At 38.8% G+C, this 19,354-nt stretch overlaps 2 protein-coding genes across 2 annotated transcripts in view; both read left to right on the forward strand.

Annotated features, from left to right (window-relative positions):
* The first annotated feature begins 7,014 nt into the window (after window positions 1-7,014).
* The window catches only part of LOC121371146 (E3 ubiquitin-protein ligase TRIM56-like), a 29,064-nt gene continuing 16,724 nt past the window's right edge, over window positions 7,015-19,354 (forward strand). The window contains exon 1 of the mRNA XM_041496816.1: window positions 7,015-7,132. The gene's annotated coding sequence lies outside the window, so the exon portion shown is untranslated. The remainder of the gene's footprint in view (window positions 7,133-19,354) is intronic.
* Window positions 9,508-13,362, forward strand: LOC121371147 (E3 ubiquitin-protein ligase TRIM56-like). Its single transcript, XM_041496817.1, has one exon. The coding sequence runs from the start codon at window positions 9,513-9,515 to the stop codon at window positions 11,424-11,426; it is 1,914 nt and encodes a 637-aa protein (XP_041352751.1). The 5' UTR covers window positions 9,508-9,512; the 3' UTR covers window positions 11,427-13,362.

Genomic DNA, 19,354 nt, shown 5'->3' on the forward strand with positions numbered 1-19,354 from the left:
TGTGGTCCTTAACCGTCATATAACCGTAAATAAAATGTGCGTCGTTAAATAAAACATTAACTTCCACCTCTCGTATAGGACTGTTTCAGAGGGAGGCTCGATATGCAATTGCCTGGCGGATGTCTATATGTTTGGAAAATTAGTACCCTATGATTGCTTTCAATAATCAGCTGATTTTGTTTTAATTTAAAATGTGGATTCTATTGTATATGTTTACAGTGACAGTGTTTGTACTTAACTGATTACATATATGATAAAATATTTAATGATTTATACAGAAATGCATAATAAATTTGTTACCAATTTACTTAGGATAATTTAATTTGGGATTTGAATCGGGTTTGTTTTGGGGTCGGATTGGGTCTGGGGTGACTTTTAGGTCTAGGGTCGGGTTGAGTCTGGGGCCAAGTTGGTTTTGGGATCTGGTTGGTTCTGGCGTTAATTTGAGTCTAGGGTAGGGTTGAGTCTGGGTTTGGGTTGGGTCTGGGATCGGGTTGGGTTTGGGGTTAATTTGAGTCTAGAGTCGGGTTGAGTCTGTGGTCGGGTTGGGTCTGCGGTTAATTTGAGTCTAGGGTCGGGTTGAGTCTGTGGTCGTGTTGAGTCTGGTGTTAATTTGGGTCTAGGGTCGGGTTGAGTTTATGGTCGGGTTGGGTCTGGTGTTAATTTGAGTCTAGGGTCGGGTTGAGTCTGTGGTCGGGTTGAGTCTGGTGTTAATTTGGGTCTCTGGTCGGGTTGAGTCTATGGTCGGATTGGGTCTGGTGTTAATTTGAGTCTAGGGTCGGGTTGAGTCTGTGATCGGGTTGGATCTGGTGTTAATTTGGGTCTAGGATCGAGTTGAGTCTGTGGTAGTGTTGGGTCTGGGGTCGGGTTGGGTCTGGGATTAATTTTAGTTTAGGGTCGGGTTGAGTCTTTGGTTGGGTTGGGCCTGATGTTAATTTGGGACTAGGGTCGAGTTGAGTCTGTGGTCGGGTTGAGTCTGGGGTCGGGTTGGTCAAGGGATGAATTTGATCTAGGGCTCGGGATAACCCCAACCATTTAATCTATTGATTATTCTAGACACTGTTCTAAATAAAATAACTGAAACTGATCATTATTTACATTTTATTTTTACTCCACCCCAATTTGGGCTTAAGATCTGCTGACCACAAAAAGCAAAATGACATGCAAAAACAGCAATTAATTCCAACAATTCAGATCAACGATATGAAACAAGTGTCAAAGGCTGCAGTGGCTCCTCGCACATAGCAGCCAGGGCCGTATCCACCCCCCCCCCCCCCCCCCCCGACAATATCACTTTTTTTTCTTTCTTTTTTACTCCGCATACACATTTTGGGTTTAATTTGTATAGTATTTCATTTGTTTATAAAAAGTAGTAGTGCCCCCCCCCCCCCCCCCCAGGAGTTTGATCAGGGTACGGCCCTGGTAGCCCAGTATACTTCTCCACAATACATGTTCAAGACTAGCACCGAATCGGCCTTAGTGGTATAGTGGTTAAACCATCGGATTTGAGGCTGGTAGGTACTGGGTTCACCTCTTGTAACCGGCCCTCACCCAAAGCGAGTTTAATGACTCTTGTCAGCGAGACCGGCCTCGGTGGCGTCGTGGCAGGCCATCGGTCTACAGGCTGGTAGGTACTGGGTTCGGATCCCAGTCGAGGTATGGGATTTTTAATCCAGATACCGACTCCAAACCCTGAGTGCTCCGCAAGGCTCAATGGGTAGGTGTAAACCACTTGCACCGACCAGTGATCCATAACTGGTTCAACAAAGACCATGGTTTGTGCTATCCTGCCTGTGGGAAGCGCAAATAAAAGATCCCTTGCTGCTAATCGGAAGAGTAGCCCATGTAATGGCGACAGCGGGTTTCCTCTCAAAATCTGTGGTCCTTAACCATATGTCTGACGCCATATAACCGTAAATAAAATGTGTTGAGTGCGTCGTTAAATAAAACACTTCTTTCTTTCTTGTCAGCGAGTAGTTGACTCGCCCAGTCACCTAATCTTCATTTTTCAGTCAATTTAATATGATTTTAACACAGTTCATATTACATTTTAGTGAGTGTTTGTTTAACGCTTTTCAGTTTACTTTTAATCTCTTCCGCGATCAAAATATGAATTGACCTTTAGACCACTACACCGACTTTTGTCTCACTAACCAATAACCATTAAACCACTGTCCTGGAAAGACAGACAGTCTAGATAGCTGAGGTGTGTGTGTGTGTGTGTGTGTGTGTGTGTGTGTGTGTGTGTGTGTGTGTGTGTGTGTGTCCAGGACAGCGTGCTTGAACATTAATTATATAAGCACGTAAATGAGTTGAAATGAATGAATGAAACAAGACTGGCTCTGTGTAGAGGTACATACTCACTTTTCATAGCCATGACGTGTTTCACTTTGCTTTGAAACAACACAGATTATTTATAGTCCGTCCCACTGAAAATGCCTTTTTTTCATACTATGGAATTTACTACGTTATTTATTCTGAGCCGATTGTTTTTTAGATTGCACACAAAAAATAGCTTCTTTTCTATTTATTTTTATTTCCAAAACAGTTTTACTTTTCTTCTTTCGTCAAACCAAATTGAAATTAGTTACACCCCTCCCCAGCACATCCCCCCCCCCCCCCCCCGACCCCAAACACACATTAATACTCCAGTAGATTCTGGGCCAAAGACTGGACACTGCGAAAAGTTTGTAGATTTTTCTGTCAATGACGATTAACAATATTTGTACATAATAATCCACTAATCACTATTACTGTCTTATCGTCTCAAATATCTTGTGGCCAGCATTTCGTTCAGGTATCTCACCACTATTGATTATACATTGGTGACAGTACAAATATAAAGCCAAGCACTGACTAAATTATTAACAGTAGGTGCTATATACTTCCTGCCATGAAGAGAACAGCCTCTGTGACAGGATATAAACAAATAAAATTGATACTTCGCCACCTGCAATTTCAATTATCCAGTCTCCTAAGCACATGGGCTAATGGAGGGGAGGCTACTCTCGTTAAATATATGTACCACCGGCATAGTAAACAATGGTCTTGCCTGTAGCTAAGCAGATATGCATCTGTCAGTTTGATATGCCAAAATCAAGAGGCAATGTTACCCTTCCAATATTCCATAATCATACTGTCAAGTCTGTTCAGACACCAACATAATAAAATAAAGAAAAGAGGTACTCTTTTTCATAGAACTAAAATCAATGGCTGAAATAGCTGTGTGATCCCTTCAATCAGGGGCGGGACGTAGCTCGCTCGATGCGCGGTCGGTGTGGGGTCGATCCCCGTCAGTGGGCTCATTGGGCTATTTCTCGTTCCAGCCAGTGCACCACGACTGGTGTATCAAAGGCCGTGGTATGTAGTCTGTGGGATGGTGCATGTAAAAGATATCTTGCTGCTAATCGAAAAGAGTAGCCCATGAAGTGGCGACAGCAGGTTTCCTCTCTCAATATTTGTGTGGCCCTTAACCATATCTCTGACGCCATATAACCGTAAATAAAATGTGCTGAGTGCGTCGTTAAATAAAACATGACTTTCTTTCATAGTAGTTAAATAGAAGTAAACCCCAGCAGTATCGGGACCAGATTAAAAACACACACACACACACACACACACACACACACACACACATACAAACACACACATATATATATATATATAACTGCTCCAATATCATTTTTTTTTATTATCCATTAAAGGCTTTTGTAGGAGATATCGCTGGCACTATAATTTGCGATATCTAACTTCTTATAATCTTGATTGGTCAAATTTTAATCACAAGACAATGTTTTGTTACATCACTGTGTTTGTTTCAGCGCTAAACCTACCATTAGTGACGTCACGCCACTGCCGTTCTACTAGTTAACGAGTCTACCGTTGACATTCAACCCACATTACTGACATTGTTTACACTGTCACAAATGAAAAGAATGATAATGGATGATAAAAAGAATACCCCCGTCGTGTCTTGTGATATCATAATTTATCAGCACTCGTTGATAAATTATGATATCACAAGAAACTCGGGGTGTATCCTCTATATATATACTGACACACAATAAAAACGCAAAACAGATATTTCTCAATATTTTGTTGTGATTAATGAAAAATATATTTATTGGACTTAAAATAACAATTGATGAGAGGAAGCCATTGTTTGGTACTTTTGTCTGGGCTTTAATCCTGGTTTTGTTCTCGTTACACATACAATAGCAGAAACACACAAAATGGTGTGAAATGCGTTCACTACACACTCAATCATGCTGCATGCAATGCACGTGAAATGCCAGTATTTGGACACATAAAAGTCACGTAACGGTGCCATATTCCTTGTCACATTAAGAATGCCACGACTCAGAGAAGAACAAAGGGAGCGAGCGTTGGGTATGGTTCAAGGGGGGACTTCGCAAAGCCAAGTTCCTAGTACTTTCAGAGTCCATCCATCAACTATTGGACGACTTGTTGAACGTCATCAATAGATCGGGAGTGTCCGTGATCGACCTCGACCACGCCAAGATTGGCAGATTCGACGACACCACCTCCGTGACCGGTTCAGAACTGCGACGGTGACAGCAAGCAACACGATAGGACGTCATGGAAGGCCTATCCATCCGATGACGGTCATCCGTCGACTCAGAACGGCTGGACGCAGATGCAGACGCCCGCACAACGGTAACATCATGACACAGCTACATCGTGCTGCAAGACTACAGTTTGCTCTCCAGAATGGTAACCAGTCTTTTACCAGGGCATTGTTTTCTCAGATGAGTCCCGTTTCTCTGTCTCCTTTGCCGATGGAAGAGCACGTGTGTACAGGAGACTCCATGAACGGTACGCTGGCGGATGTGTGAGGGAACGTGATCGGTTTGGCGGCGGTTGTCTGATGGTATGGGGGGGGGGGGGGGGGGCAATCAACTTTGATTTCAGGAGTGATCTCATCATTGTCCACGATGCCCTTACAGCCCAGCGTTATGTTGACGTTATTCTAAGACTAGTTCTCCAGCCACTTTTGCGCCGTCACCGAAGACCACGAGGTCCCCTTCTGTTTCAACAAGACAATGCCCATCCACATACTGCAAGAATTACCCAGGCATTCCTGCAACAAGCCGGTATCACCGGTATGAACTGGCCCGCCGTTTCACCGGATTTGAACCCAATTGAACACATGTGGGATAAGTTAGGACGTCGTGTACGTCACCGCCAGCCACCACCGCGTAACGTCGCTGAGCTTGCACAGGCGTTGCAGGAGGAGTGGAGGAACATTCCTGTGGCTTATTTGAGATGTTTGTGCCAATCCTTTTCCCATCGTCTTCACGTATGCTCACGGGCCAATGGTGGACACACCAGATACTGACCTTGATATGGCGGGGGGGGGGGGGGGGGGGGGGGGGTTGAACTTTTCGATTACGAATGCAACTCGATTACTGATGATAACTGGCCATGTTTCCATGTGAATGTATCTCATGAATACCAGTCATGTCATCTTACATTATCCATCAATTCATTAATAGTGTTGTCGTTATTTGCAATGAGAAGTTGTTTTTGCGTTTTCGTTGTGTGTCAGTATATCAAGGTCAGGGTGAGTGGATTTTAGATTACTGTTGTTATCGATTTTAATCTCACAAGTGTTTTAGTATTACAAGTCACAGAACTATTGCTTGCTTGCTTTTTTTCCATATTTTCTTCTTTTTGTGTGTGTATGTGTGTGTGTTTGTGTTTTTTCGGGGTTTTCGTTCTTGTTTATTACTTGTACCAACCTAGTAACATATTCTTTATGATACAAACGATAATTGTATGACTTCTACCAAACAACAATAACAATATCATTACTACTACCATAACTACTGCTACTATTACTACCACAATAACTACTACTAATATTACCATCACCATTATACTACTACTATCACCACCACCACCACCATTACTAGTACTACTATTACCATCAGCATCACCACCACTATTAGTACTACTTATACCACCATCACTACTACTATTACTATTACTACTACTACTACTACTACTACTACTACTACTACTACTATTACTACTACTGTTACCACTACTACTATTATTACTACTATTACTATTAATACTACTAATACTAATACTACTAATACTAATACTACCTCTACTACTACTACTAGGTTGCATAGTACCAAAGAAGAGAGTTCCGTGCCAAAGTTCGAGGTGCACTGTCAAATATTTAAGGAGTAAAAGCAGCTGTGGGTATGATTGGTAGTAATATGTGACATTGATTATTTGTGCAAATACTATTATCCATTGACAAAATTTTTAATACTTTTATTTGTTATACAGTTGTTATGCAGTATATACCTGAGGTTGAAACTAATGCGGGGTACCCCCAAAAATGGAACTGCAATTTTCAGCAAAAATTAATGTTGCTATTAAAAACATTAATTAAATCTTTTAAATGGTATGTGACCCCCCATTTTCTTGCAGGTAGATTAGATGCGAGGTGAGTTTTATTGCTGTACTTTCTGGGTGTGTTGATACGCCGCTTATATCAGTTTTATTAGTAACCGTTAACATTATCGGCAATAGGAATTGATTTGGTCTATTAGAACCTACTACTACTACTACTACTACTACTACTACTACTACTACTACTACTACTACTACTACCACTACTGGGTGTATAGCACCAAATCAAATCCCATAGACGACAATAGTAATTTATATGGCTAAAACGGATACCAGCAGCGTATCATTCGACATTACAATCATAGCACTTCTCGCCTTTTTAATAACACTAATGTTACGTCCATGCTACGGCTGGTCTGGGGTGGAACTACATTTTGTCGTAAATGTGGAAATTTACGCCTGTCCTAGGTGAGGAGTAAAATTACGAATGGTTCGTGTTACACATCCAACGTTTTACTATTGCTCTACCGTAAGTTTAGTAGGTCCTCCACCTCCCGACTACTTCGTGTGGGCCGTATCTGTGTACAAAGCTCGTGATCATCACGTGATCAAACACAGTAACCGTGATAACTGTGGGTGGCAGCACACGCAGGTTGTTTTAAACAAGTGACTACAATGACAAGGCGCTGGGCATGATGTTGGTTCATTCATTTTTATTTTGATACGCTGAATTAGATGCATGGTAAGAAAAGAAAGAAATGTTTTATTTATCGACGCAATCAACACATTTTATTTACGGTTATATGGCGTCAGACATATAGCTAAGGACCACACAGATTTTGAGAGGAAACCCGCTATCGCCACTTCATGGGCTACTCTTTCCGATTAGCAGCAAGGGATCTTTTATTTGCGCTTGCCACAGACAGAATAGCACAAACCATGGCCTTTGTTGAACCAGTTATGGATCACTGGTCGGTGCAAGTGTTTTACACCTACCCATTGAGCCTTGCGGAGCACTCACTCAGGGTTTGGATTCGGTATCTGGATTAAAAATCCTATCCCGAGACTGGGATCCGAACCCAGTACCTACCACCCTGTTGACCGATGGCCTAACCACGACGCCACCGAGGCTGGTGCATGGTAAGAATTTTCACTTCCATTTCTTTCACTTAAATCTCACTAACAATGATTATCCGTAATAATTTATTTACGTGTAAATGTGGCTTCACTATTTATAAGCAAGCGACACGTCCGCTGGTGTTCGCACATATTGCTTTCTTGTCACATACAACTGTGTCACCTAAAAACGTATGTGTGTGTGTGTGTGTGTGTGTGTGTGTGTGTGTGTGTGTGCGTGCGTGTGTGTGTCTTTCTTTCAAGACTTAGAGCCCGCGGAGTGTATTTGAAAATGGGGGCGGGGGTGGGCGAATGTCTGTGGATTAAAATACATGTATTTGTGGGACCGGGCATGCTTCCCCGATTTTGAATTTTAGGTGTTAAAATACATTTCAAACCTTCTGAACAGTGAAACATGGACAAGTGGGTGGTGTGCCATGACCTCTTGCTATAGGCGTTCTTTTTAACGCCGCTAACTACCTCAATACAGGAGGTGTCCTTTTTAAATGTTGCAACTGATAAAGTAATGGAATGGAAAATGAACCGAAACTATTTAATATTTAATTTTTGTATATTTGTTTGGTTTTTGAGGGGTTTTTAAGAAAATAATTATTTTTATATTTACAGATTTATATTGTAAATTTATTACTAATGTTAGTGAAAGTGCTACTTTTTAAAACAATGTTCTAATTTACTTCCTGCTGAACTATATGTGACCTGTAGGCTTAACTTTCTTCATCCATTCAACAATCGCTAAAATTTAGGTTAGACACGCCCGTGGTATAATTATGGGATACACCACGGGTAAAATCAAAGGGACCGACACCAAAGCGTGGTACAAAATTAAATTATAAAACTTCTTTCCGACCATGTTGACGTCATGAAGGCGTGGTAATGGGGGCGTGGTACAAGCTAGTTACCTCATCCATCACTCGAGATTCGTCTAGTTAGACCACGGTTATTGCGTCACTCAACGGCCGCAATAACCGTCGTCTAACTAGACGAATCTCTCGGAAAAGGATGATGTAACTATAACGTAAGGTAAGATGAGGTGAGGTGAGGTAAGATAAGATAAGATATTTATTCTGTACTTCAGGTGACCAGTGTACATTTTGCAGTGTGTTCGTATATACCACTATACATGTTTGTGTCACAGATGGCAACAAATAATATTTAAACATACAAATAGTTGTGCAAATATAAATATATACATATACATAGTTATACTTTTATTTAGTTATTAATATGACTACTCAATGTTGATCAGGGTAGTAACCACAAGCATGTACTACATGTATGTGTACTTAGACGCATATAAGTGTACATCTAGCTCGTGTACTGTAGACAAGATATATTGTGTTGTCAGCTGTAATATTAATACTAATTAGTTTCCTTTTACAAGAGTATTACATTGTTTGAAATTTGTTCATGTAAATTGTAATAACCTGCAACATTCAAGTGATAGTGCATAATTGTATCTACATACGTGTATTCATGTAGTTCTTACAATATAGCTTTCCGTGAGGTATCAGGGGCGTAGGCTGGGAAGGGGGAGGGGTGAGGGGGGAAGGGGGAGAGGACGAACCTCTAAAGCAAATGGTCCGCTTTCAGAACTAAAACATACAGGTTTATACACATGGAGTTTCTGGTGGTGCAAACCAAAATAGAAAAAGGGTCCACTTGGTTCATATTCGAATCCCCCCTCCAGGTCCAGATCACGCTACGCCCCTGGGTATATATTTAACGTGTTAGATGGGAAAATCAAAGCAATATCAAGAAATTGTTTATTAGTCATTCGTGAACATTAGGAGAGGATATACTGAATATGGAATTGACAAAAAAGTATGGGGACTGTGATTTTAATATGTTTCACTCGTGGACACTTACCACATATATATATATATATATATATATATATATATATATATATATATATATATATATATATATATATATATATATATATATATATATAATTATCTGTGCTTATTTGCAGGGAAAATAACATGGCATCAAAACAAGACAAATCAGTGATTGGGACCATTTTTGATGACTTTCTTACTTGCAAAATATGTTGCCATATTTACAACGATCCCAAAATACTTCCTTGTATCCACACATATTGTTTACTTTGCATACAGAAATTGTTGCAAACCTCGACAACACCTGGTTCAATTTTCTGTCCAGAATGCAGACAGTCTGTCGCTGTTCCACAAGGGACTGCAAGTGATCTAAAAACAAACGTTTTTATGAATGGACTCATCGAGATTCTGAAAGTGAAGTCAAGTGAAGATATCAAATGTACAATTTGTCATCTCAGAGGAAAGACATCACCTGCCAAATCTCGCTGTCTGGATTGTGGAGATTACTTATGTTCAAGCTGTTCTGATGGACACAATGCTTCTTCCGCGACTTGGAACCACAAAAAGGTTCTACTTGAAGACATAAAAGGTGGATCTTATGACATGGAACTTCGATACCTTCACAGATTAACCTGCTCAGAACACCATGACAAGATACTGGAGTATTTCTGTGAGACGTGTCAAATGCCAATATGTATGGTTTGCATTTTAGTTAAACATCGTAACCACAAATCTGTTACAACAATTGAAGCAGTTACAGTTCGAAAATCCCGACTTAACACTAATTCAGAAACAATTCGAGAAAATTTGAAAGGTCTCAAAATCGAAGAAAGAAAAGCTTTAGAAAATATTTCAAACATTGAAAAAATGGAGGCCTCTATTAAAGAGGACATAGACAAGCAAGTTGCTAGGGTAATAGCCAAAACAGAACAACAAAAACAAAAGGCTCTGCAGATTGTTGATGGTATCATTGTTAATAAAACACATACGTACAAATCACAGCTGGATGGCATACAGTTGAAACTGTCAATAAGAAATAATTGCTTGGAATTCTGTGAGAAAATTACAGAGCAGGGCAAAGACGAGGAAATTCTCCTCCTGGAAGATATAGTTGTAAGCCGCCTCAAAGAATTAGAAGACACACCTGCGACCGAGTGCACCCTGGATGACACAGTGTTACTAACTATCAACATTGAAGAGATGTGTGGTATGCACAATTCTCAAACGTTAACTGATGATAGTCTTAGAGCCAACAAGGAGACATTAATGCAAACGGAAAAAACTAAAAAAAGAATTTCTTTGAACCTTGAGCGATCATTTAAAGTACGAGATCTATTTCCAGTTACAGGAATGACAGTTGTTGATAAAATGATTTTACTTTCAGATAAGGCCAATAGTAAAATTATACAGATTTCCACTACAGGGAATATTGGACATACTATTTATACCAATGATGTGTGTCCATGTGCGATAGCTGGATGCGTGAATACTATTGGTGTCATCGATAGCAACAAGCTTTATATCTTTAGCACAACAGGTACAGAGATAAGTAATATTCTGTTGGCCCCAGAACGCCCAACTCAATGTCATACTGTTGCAAATTTTAACAATAAAGGTTATATTGTTGGTCGCCAAGAAAGAGACGACTTTCGGGTTTATGACACCAGTGGACGTCGGCAGGAAACGATCTCCGTGTCAGTAGCATATCCGCTGGCTAACATCAGCGTTGATCAGTTTGGAAACATAACCACGTGCGAATGGGGGGATAACTCTGTACGAGTATTGTCTCCTCATGATGGAGATACTATTGTTTGTACCGAAATACCATCATTGAGAGCAAATGCAGCCTGCGTGGACAGGAACGGTTTCATATACACTGTCGAGGCGGTTGGAAATAGACTGTCAGTATTTGATCAGAATGGGTATTGCATGCTACATCGCATCACGACACAAGATGGGCTGGATAATCCAGTTAATCTGGCGTTCGACGACGAAGGTTTGATGTATGTGGTGAGCCAACGAGGATGCATCACTGTCTACAGAGTGCATATTGAATGAATAAACATGCAAAATGAAAACATGTATCATAAACAGAGAACCGTTTAGAATGTCATCATTGACCAAAATGACGTTGGAAAAATTAATTGTGTCGGTTGTTACGATAGTGCTGTAAAAACTGTTATAAACCTAAGTACTGTATATTGATATATTTCTAACACTAATACATTGTTTTTCCTGCAAAGATCATTTCAGTGACCTGCACACTGTGATCTTCTATGCGTAGGGGATGTTTCTCCGAAGAAAATTCCAAAGGAATGTTTGTTGAACGACACCCCAGCACATTTTAAACTATGGCTATTTAAAGTTAAAGTTTGTTTTGTTTAACGACACCACTAGAGCACACTGATTGATTAATCATCGGCTATTGTGTGTCAAACATTTGGTAATTTTGACGTATAGTCTTAGAGAGGAAACCCGCTACATGTTTCCATTAGGTCAGGTTATAGGCTTTAACGTACACATTCACAGAAAGCTGTTGTAGTGCACGCCTGTTATGGGCGTATGTGTCGAATTGCGCCGGCTCCTTCGTCCAGGACAGGATTTTTTTTTAAAATAACAGCAAGGGATTTTTTATATGTACCATTCCATAGACAGGATAGCGCATACCACTGTCTTTTATATCAGTCGTGGAGGACTGGCTGGACTAAGGCCATTTAGTTTTTACATTATTATTTTGACATTTAGTCCAGAGAAAAAGAGGAAACCCGCCGCCACGACATATATTACTCCTAACAAATAAACAGCAAGAGATTTTGATATGCCCTTACTCATAAACAGGACAGTACATACCACAGCCTCCTTGTGGCACTGGTTGGGATGGGATATTAAAACTCCTTGGAGTACGATCTGGTCGATACTACGACTCGTCGGCGCCTCAGACGAGCGTTCTACCACTGATCTATAGTTCGCTCCCGAAGTGTGGTGGCTTGTAGAATTCATCGTTCACAGTGAGCTTGTGTTTTCCCATCCCATCCAGTGCATCACGGCAGCTATATCAAAGTATGTATCTTTGGAAACTATCCAAAAGATTCCTTGCGGCTTTTCGGTAGATATAGTGATAGTGGTAACAGAGGGTTAATTCTTTTTTTTGAAATCTTAAAAAATATGTAAAATAGTTATCATGCTGCTATGTCATGTCATGTCATAGGGTTTTACGTGCACATTCAGAACAAGCTGTTGTAGCGCACGCCTGTCGTGGGCACAAGAGCCGGCCTTGGCCGGCTCCTCCGTCCATGACAGGAATGCTGCTAGAAAACATATGCTATTTTATAGTAGTGGTGCTGATATGTCCAATCAGTGTGCGTGTGTGCGTGCGTGTGTGTGTGACTTTAGCTATTGGTATTAGTAGTATTAAATCACTGTTAATTATTTAATCCAATGTATTTATAATTTGAGTTTTTGTTAATTTTCATCTACATATCCAATATTAATTATATATATTATATATCGACCGATATCAGCATCACTGCAGTATAAAATAGCAGATATATACTAGCAGTATGATAAATATTCAACATTTCAAAAAAGAATTATGAATAGAGGTTATTATCAATGTGTTTTGGTGTCGTCAGTATCATATATTAGGAATAAAAATTGCATTTTGCGAGCCTCTGGCGAGCAGAATAGATTATTTGTATGCCTAATATATGTTATTGACGATACCGAAACACAAGATGGTAATAATGTCTTTATCATATAATCTCAGACAGTTTTTAAAGTGTATATGTAACTGTAATTCCAGTCAACCATCAGTTGATATTCAAATGGAGTATGAATGTGTGATGCGGTGTCGTTTTGAATGGGAACGACGTCGGATATCCTTATATTACATTAAAAAAAAAAATTAGTGCATGAAGTGGCCTCTATGTTTTGAATGCAGGTTCTTTATCCTATAAATAACTAAGGCTATTTGCATAACAAAAACATCACTCTATAGTGTGTTTCAAACTAATGTTCTTTTCCACCTTCCTAGCGGAATATATTGTAGTATGACCTATGTTTAAGAAACAATTTGGAAGCATAAGTCAATAAACAATTCAGGCAGGCTACGCTTGATATATCTAGATTCACTTACTATGACAATCTGTCGCATGAAGTAGGATTTAAATAAATAAATGGAAAAAGAAACAAACTTGTTGAGAACGGTTAATTTAATACATACCAGTTGAATTTTTTCTGAAGGTCACATGTCAAAAGTTGATTTATAGTCAACTGTGAAGCACACATCCATTAATTAGCAGTATAGACGGTAAACAAGAAACAACAACAAATGTTTTAAATACTCTGTATGTGGCAACCTGTAATCAGCGGCCACCTGTCTTAAGCGGCCACTTTTATCTACTCCCTTGTGTGACCGCTTGAGACAGGTTTGACTATATATATATATATATATATATATATATATATATATATATATATATATATATATATATACACACACACACACACACACACACACATATATTTTCAACTTTATTATTTTTCAATTTAGTGAGAATAGTATCAGGAAATATTAAATCCGAACGTTTTGTGAATGTTTGCCACAAGCCGTCGAATGTTAGCAATCTTTTAATCCAAGTTACTTTCGACGTAACTGCAGAAAGCTAATGAATCGACCATATTAAGACCTCCATGTTTATACTCATTTATTAGATATAAGGCACATCGTTTAGTCTTGTATTGTTTTGCCCTTCAGGATGAATTTGTAGAATTAGGTATTCATGTTTTAAAACAACCGTTATCAGGATCAAGAAGTGCTGTAACTAAGTGTGTACAAAGATGGAAAAAATTGCGATATAATTATAGTTATTTTCCCATTAATCAAGGGTTTCGAAAGTTGGTTTTCGAAATAAAGAGATTACACTTTACGACGATCCGCAAAGAGTACTACTGTAGAGAGTACTACTGTGGTGTCGTGGTTAAGCCATCGGACTACAGGTACAGGGTTCGCAGCCCGGTACAGGCCCCAAGCCAGAGCGAGTTTTTAAGGGCTCGGTGGGTAGGTGTAAGGCCACTACACCCTATTCTCTCTCACTAACCACTAACCAACTAACAACTAACCCACTGTCCTGGACAGACGGCCCAGATAGCCGAGGTGTGTGTGCCCAGGACAGCGTGTTTGAATCGTATTTGAATACAAGCATGAAAATAAGCTGAAATGAAATGAATGAACTACTGTAAACCGGATTAATATTACGACGTGGGTTTTTTAGCGAATACGAACCTTAGCGCATATTCGCGATGTTTAAATTGCGCGAATAACCTTTGGCATCTGCAACAACAAAAAAAAGAGGCCAATATTGCCTATATCGATATGGCAAAACACCGCACTGTCGGTTCATTCATTCTTTTGAACTTATTTTGTTCTTGTATCCAATTAAGGTTCAAGCACGCTGTACTGGGCACACACCTCAGCTATCTGGGTTGTCTGACCAGGACAGTGGGTTAGTTGTTAGATGTTAGTGGTTAGTGAGAGAGAAGAGGGTGTAGTGGCCTTATACCTACCTATTGAGACGTTAAACATCATTCTGGGTGGCAGCATGTACCGGGCTGCGAACCCTGCACCTACTAGCCTTAGTGACAGAAATATTTATTTGATGTATTTTCTAAAGAATGATTACCATTTTTAGATACATGGATTTGAATGAAATTCAATTAATAAAATATATTTCATGTGATAAGAATATTTTTTAAATATTGTTAAAATTGCGAGCACTACTCCTTTCCCGAAAAAGAAAAATTCCACAAATTAAGACATTTTAAAGATTGTTTTTGATTTCTTGTTTGTTTTCTGAAAATAATGAAACAGAAACAACCTGAACTAATTGAAGGAAAATATGTAATGCAAAAATGAGAAGATATTTTATGTATTTTATCAAATAACAGCTAAAAACGTCTTAATTGTATGTAATTTCACCAAACAGTTGCAAAAGATTTTGAAATGCGTGTATATTTTGATGACAGGACTTCTATTTAATTTGTTATTGTACAAGGATACTGAAATTAAGTTTTGGTTAGGCATCTGGTAAATCTAAATCTTATTTGTATTATTAAAGGTCATTTTGAGGTCACAAATGTTCGGGACGCAACACGAAATTACTGAATTTACATAAAACCATTAAAAAAAAAAAAACGTAGGTGATTGTGTCAAATACACTAATATTAAATATGTTTTTCTTGTTTTATAATAGTTTTATTAATTAATTAAATTATTGCAATACAAGTTTAAATATGTGCGTACATATTTACATGCACGCACGCACGCACATACACACACAATGGGATTACACGAATTAATTTTGGTTTGACCAATTTTCAGATATGTAGAATATGTTTTTGAAAATTATTAAAATGTGATTATTTTAAGAATTATTTTTTAGCCAGACTTCGGCAATTTTCGGCTATAGTTAAGTGGAATTGAATGAAGTCGTTGATCTTCGTTTTTTTCCATGAAGGGATGTTATGCGATTTTATCCAATCATCATTTAGTTTTGTTAACAAGTCATTGATTTTGACCAATGAGAGCCATTCTGTGAAAGCCTCGAGGATTTGTGATGACATTATGTCACTTCTGTATTTTCAACCGAGGTAATTAGTATAATTTTGTGTTGTTTTGTATCTTTTGTTTAGCGAATGTGTCTCTCTCTCTCTCTCTCTCTCTCTCTCTCTCTCTCTCTCTCTCTCTCTCTCTCTCTCTCATTGTTTTTAGACTTATTATATTTGAACTGACAACATTCAGGCATTAATTTAATGGGTAAATTATTGGTTGAATTGTAAAATTGTATTTAATGTGTGTGTGTGGGGGGGGGGGGGGGGGGGGGCAGGTCAGTGTACTGTCATGTTTCGCATTACCGTAAAACCTAGAAAATATTGATAAGCTCATTTTGCATTGACCATTGAGAGGTAGGTATTATTCTTTCTTAAGGGTTTGAGAGAAGAGAATATGATTTCTACTTAGTAAATTTATAAGCGTTTTATGTTTGGGAATCTTATGGTTTCACGGGTAAAAAGAAATATTAAGAGGAGTTAAAGTGTGAGTGCGAGTAAAGTTCTTTCTCTAGTCATATACATATCTGAGTAATCTATTATTGGGATTCTTACTGTGTTATGAACGGGGGGTTGAATGAAGGTGGAGAATTAGAAAGTGTTCTTAATTAGCATACAGGATGAACCTCTGAATGTCAATAGTTTTAAACTACTAAATTATGTAATTTATTAATTTTAGGCTATATTTAAATTTTAATGAAGAGCTGTAACTTAAAGACTGTGAAACAGATTGTCTTATGTAATTATTTTAGTTTTTAGAAAGTTTAACGACCGAAAGGGGTAGCCGAACCCAGACACACACGTTAACTTTGTATTGTATTCGATTCCAACACCGACCAATTAGTGGGCACGTGTTGAGAAGGCGAATTTTTTTTAATACTTACTGACCAAGAATAAAAAAGGACCAGGAAGCAGTATCAGCAGTTGTTTTTGTCATCACAGAAAAGTAGGACCTCATTAGCATTTCTACTGCAAACGTAACTCCCAGAGATATCACCACCTTTAGACTCATAAAAGCCTTTAAGAGTGAAAGACTAGAAAAAGACCCACCAGCAAACCAATTCGAAAACCTGATGAAAACTAACATGATGTAGAGGTTTAGCAATATGTATAAGAAAGAAGTAAAAGCAAAAGGGAGAGTGATCACTATACAAACAGATTGGTGTTTGTTTGGTTGCATCCTAATACTGGCACAAGGACACAAACTCCAAATGGATGGTATTTTATCTCAATCCCTTGGATCATTACCGTGAGCTCTGTCCACATCAAATGTATTACTTAGAAAGACTAACAAAGCTACTATAGCAACTAATCTGACGCCAAAGGTAGGGCAAGTGCCTTGAAGTCGCTGACCAGCTTCAGGGAGACCCAGGACTTTGTTTAATTGGGTCAGCAATGGATTCCCCCAGAGAACTAAAAACCTCGAAAGTAAAGGCATTCACATGTCTCTTTTGTGTCCTCAGTGTATCATACACCAAGGTTAGTGATCTCAGGTACAACATTTTTTGTGTGAAGAAAGTTGAGGTAGACAGTCACCAGCATCCAGCTTATAGATACTGCTTCAGACCTAGATGTGAAAACAATATTGAGGGAGAGTCTGCAACCAGAACCGAATGTGCCAAGCCCTAGTGGTAGATGGTGGATGATTGAAAAGGAAGGAGCTCAGGTTATTCTGAATCTGCTGGCTTAAAACTGTCCAAATTGCGTGTGTGTGGCAATAGACTGTCAATAACGTATACTAATATGTAGACTACTAGACTATGGGGAAAAGTACAAATGAGGATGAGGGAAATGAATATGATTATCATAATTCGTCTGAACACTTTACATTGCTTACAATGGTTCATTCATTTATACCTATTTTCTGGTCAATTAAGGTTCAAGCACGCTGTCCTGGCCATACATCTCAACTATCTGGGTTGTCTGTCTTGGACAGTGGTTTAGCAGTTAGTGAGAGATAATTCAGTGTAGTGGCCTTACATCTACCCATTTAGTCGTCAAACTTACTCTGGCTTGGAGCCGGTAAAGAGATTCGAACCCAATACCTATCAGACATAAGTCCAATGACATAACCACTACACCACTGAGGCCGGTTTACAATAATTACAACATATTACTATACACGTTTATTTGATGTCAGAAGAGTATGCTTCAACAGCAACAGGGAATTGAAATACAATTTCTAAAAAATACTAAAAAACATTTTTGGGGGGTGCAGGGGATAAAACATTTTTTTTTTTGGGGGGGGGGGGAGAGGGGATAAAACATTTTGTTCTACTAATTGTACCCTACAAATTGCATAAAATATATTTAGTTATTTGAATTCCTCTATAAAATAGTCACAAACATGTGTAATTGTATGTATACCAAAACTTTTATTGACTTTTTAAAACAAAATGATAAAAAAAAATTCTGAAACTGAAATTCTGCATTATTAAAAAAAATTAGGCATCGCAACGTATGTATTAATGCTAAAACTTTCAACTTCGATATTTTATTAAATGTTTTCTGAAATGCTATTTAACATTACCACAGGTGTGACAAATGTCAATGACCAGGACTACTTAATGATAAAGTAGCACTGAGAAAGAAAGAAAGAAAGAAATGTTTTATTTAACGACGCATTTAACACATTTTATTTACGGTTATATGGCGTCAGACATATAATTAAGGACCACACAGATTTTGAGAGGAAACCCGCTGTCACCACTACATGGGATACTCTTTCCGATTATTTGCGCTTCCCACTTACAGGATAGCACAAACCATGGCCTTTGTTGAACTAGTTATAGATCACTGGTCGGTGCAAGTGGTTTACACCTACCCATTGAGCCTTGCGGAGCACTCACTCAGGGTTTGGAGTCAGTAACTGGATTAAAAATCCCATACCTCGACTGGGATCCGAACCCAGTACCTACCAGCCTGTAGACCGATGGCCTAACCACGACGCCACCGAGGCTGGTAAAGTAGCACTGAGATAAAATAGGTTGTCTGACCGTGTGTGGTCGTATTTTTAAAATTATTATATTATTTTAGGGCAGGGTTAGGAAAAGGGTGATAATAATCAACAGCTACCAATACTCCAATGCTATCATCTATTTCCCAACCCTAGATATACATACTTTGATAAAAATTACTATGAGGCTTATTCCCCAAAATGGTACCGATAAACCATATTGGCCTTTAGTTGTTAACAAATGAAATGAAATGGGTTTGTTTTGGGGGTTTTAACGACGCACTCAACACATTTTATTTACGGTTATATGGCGTAAGACATATGGTTAAGGACCACACAGATATTGAGATATGAAACCCGCTGTCGCCACTTCATGGGCTACTCTTTTTCGATTAACAGCAAGGGATCTTTTATATGCATCATC

This window comes from Gigantopelta aegis, chromosome 4 (genome assembly GCF_016097555.1).
Source record: "Gigantopelta aegis isolate Gae_Host chromosome 4, Gae_host_genome, whole genome shotgun sequence".
In the NCBI taxonomy this organism is placed as follows: domain Eukaryota; kingdom Metazoa; phylum Mollusca; class Gastropoda; order Neomphalida; family Peltospiridae; genus Gigantopelta; species Gigantopelta aegis.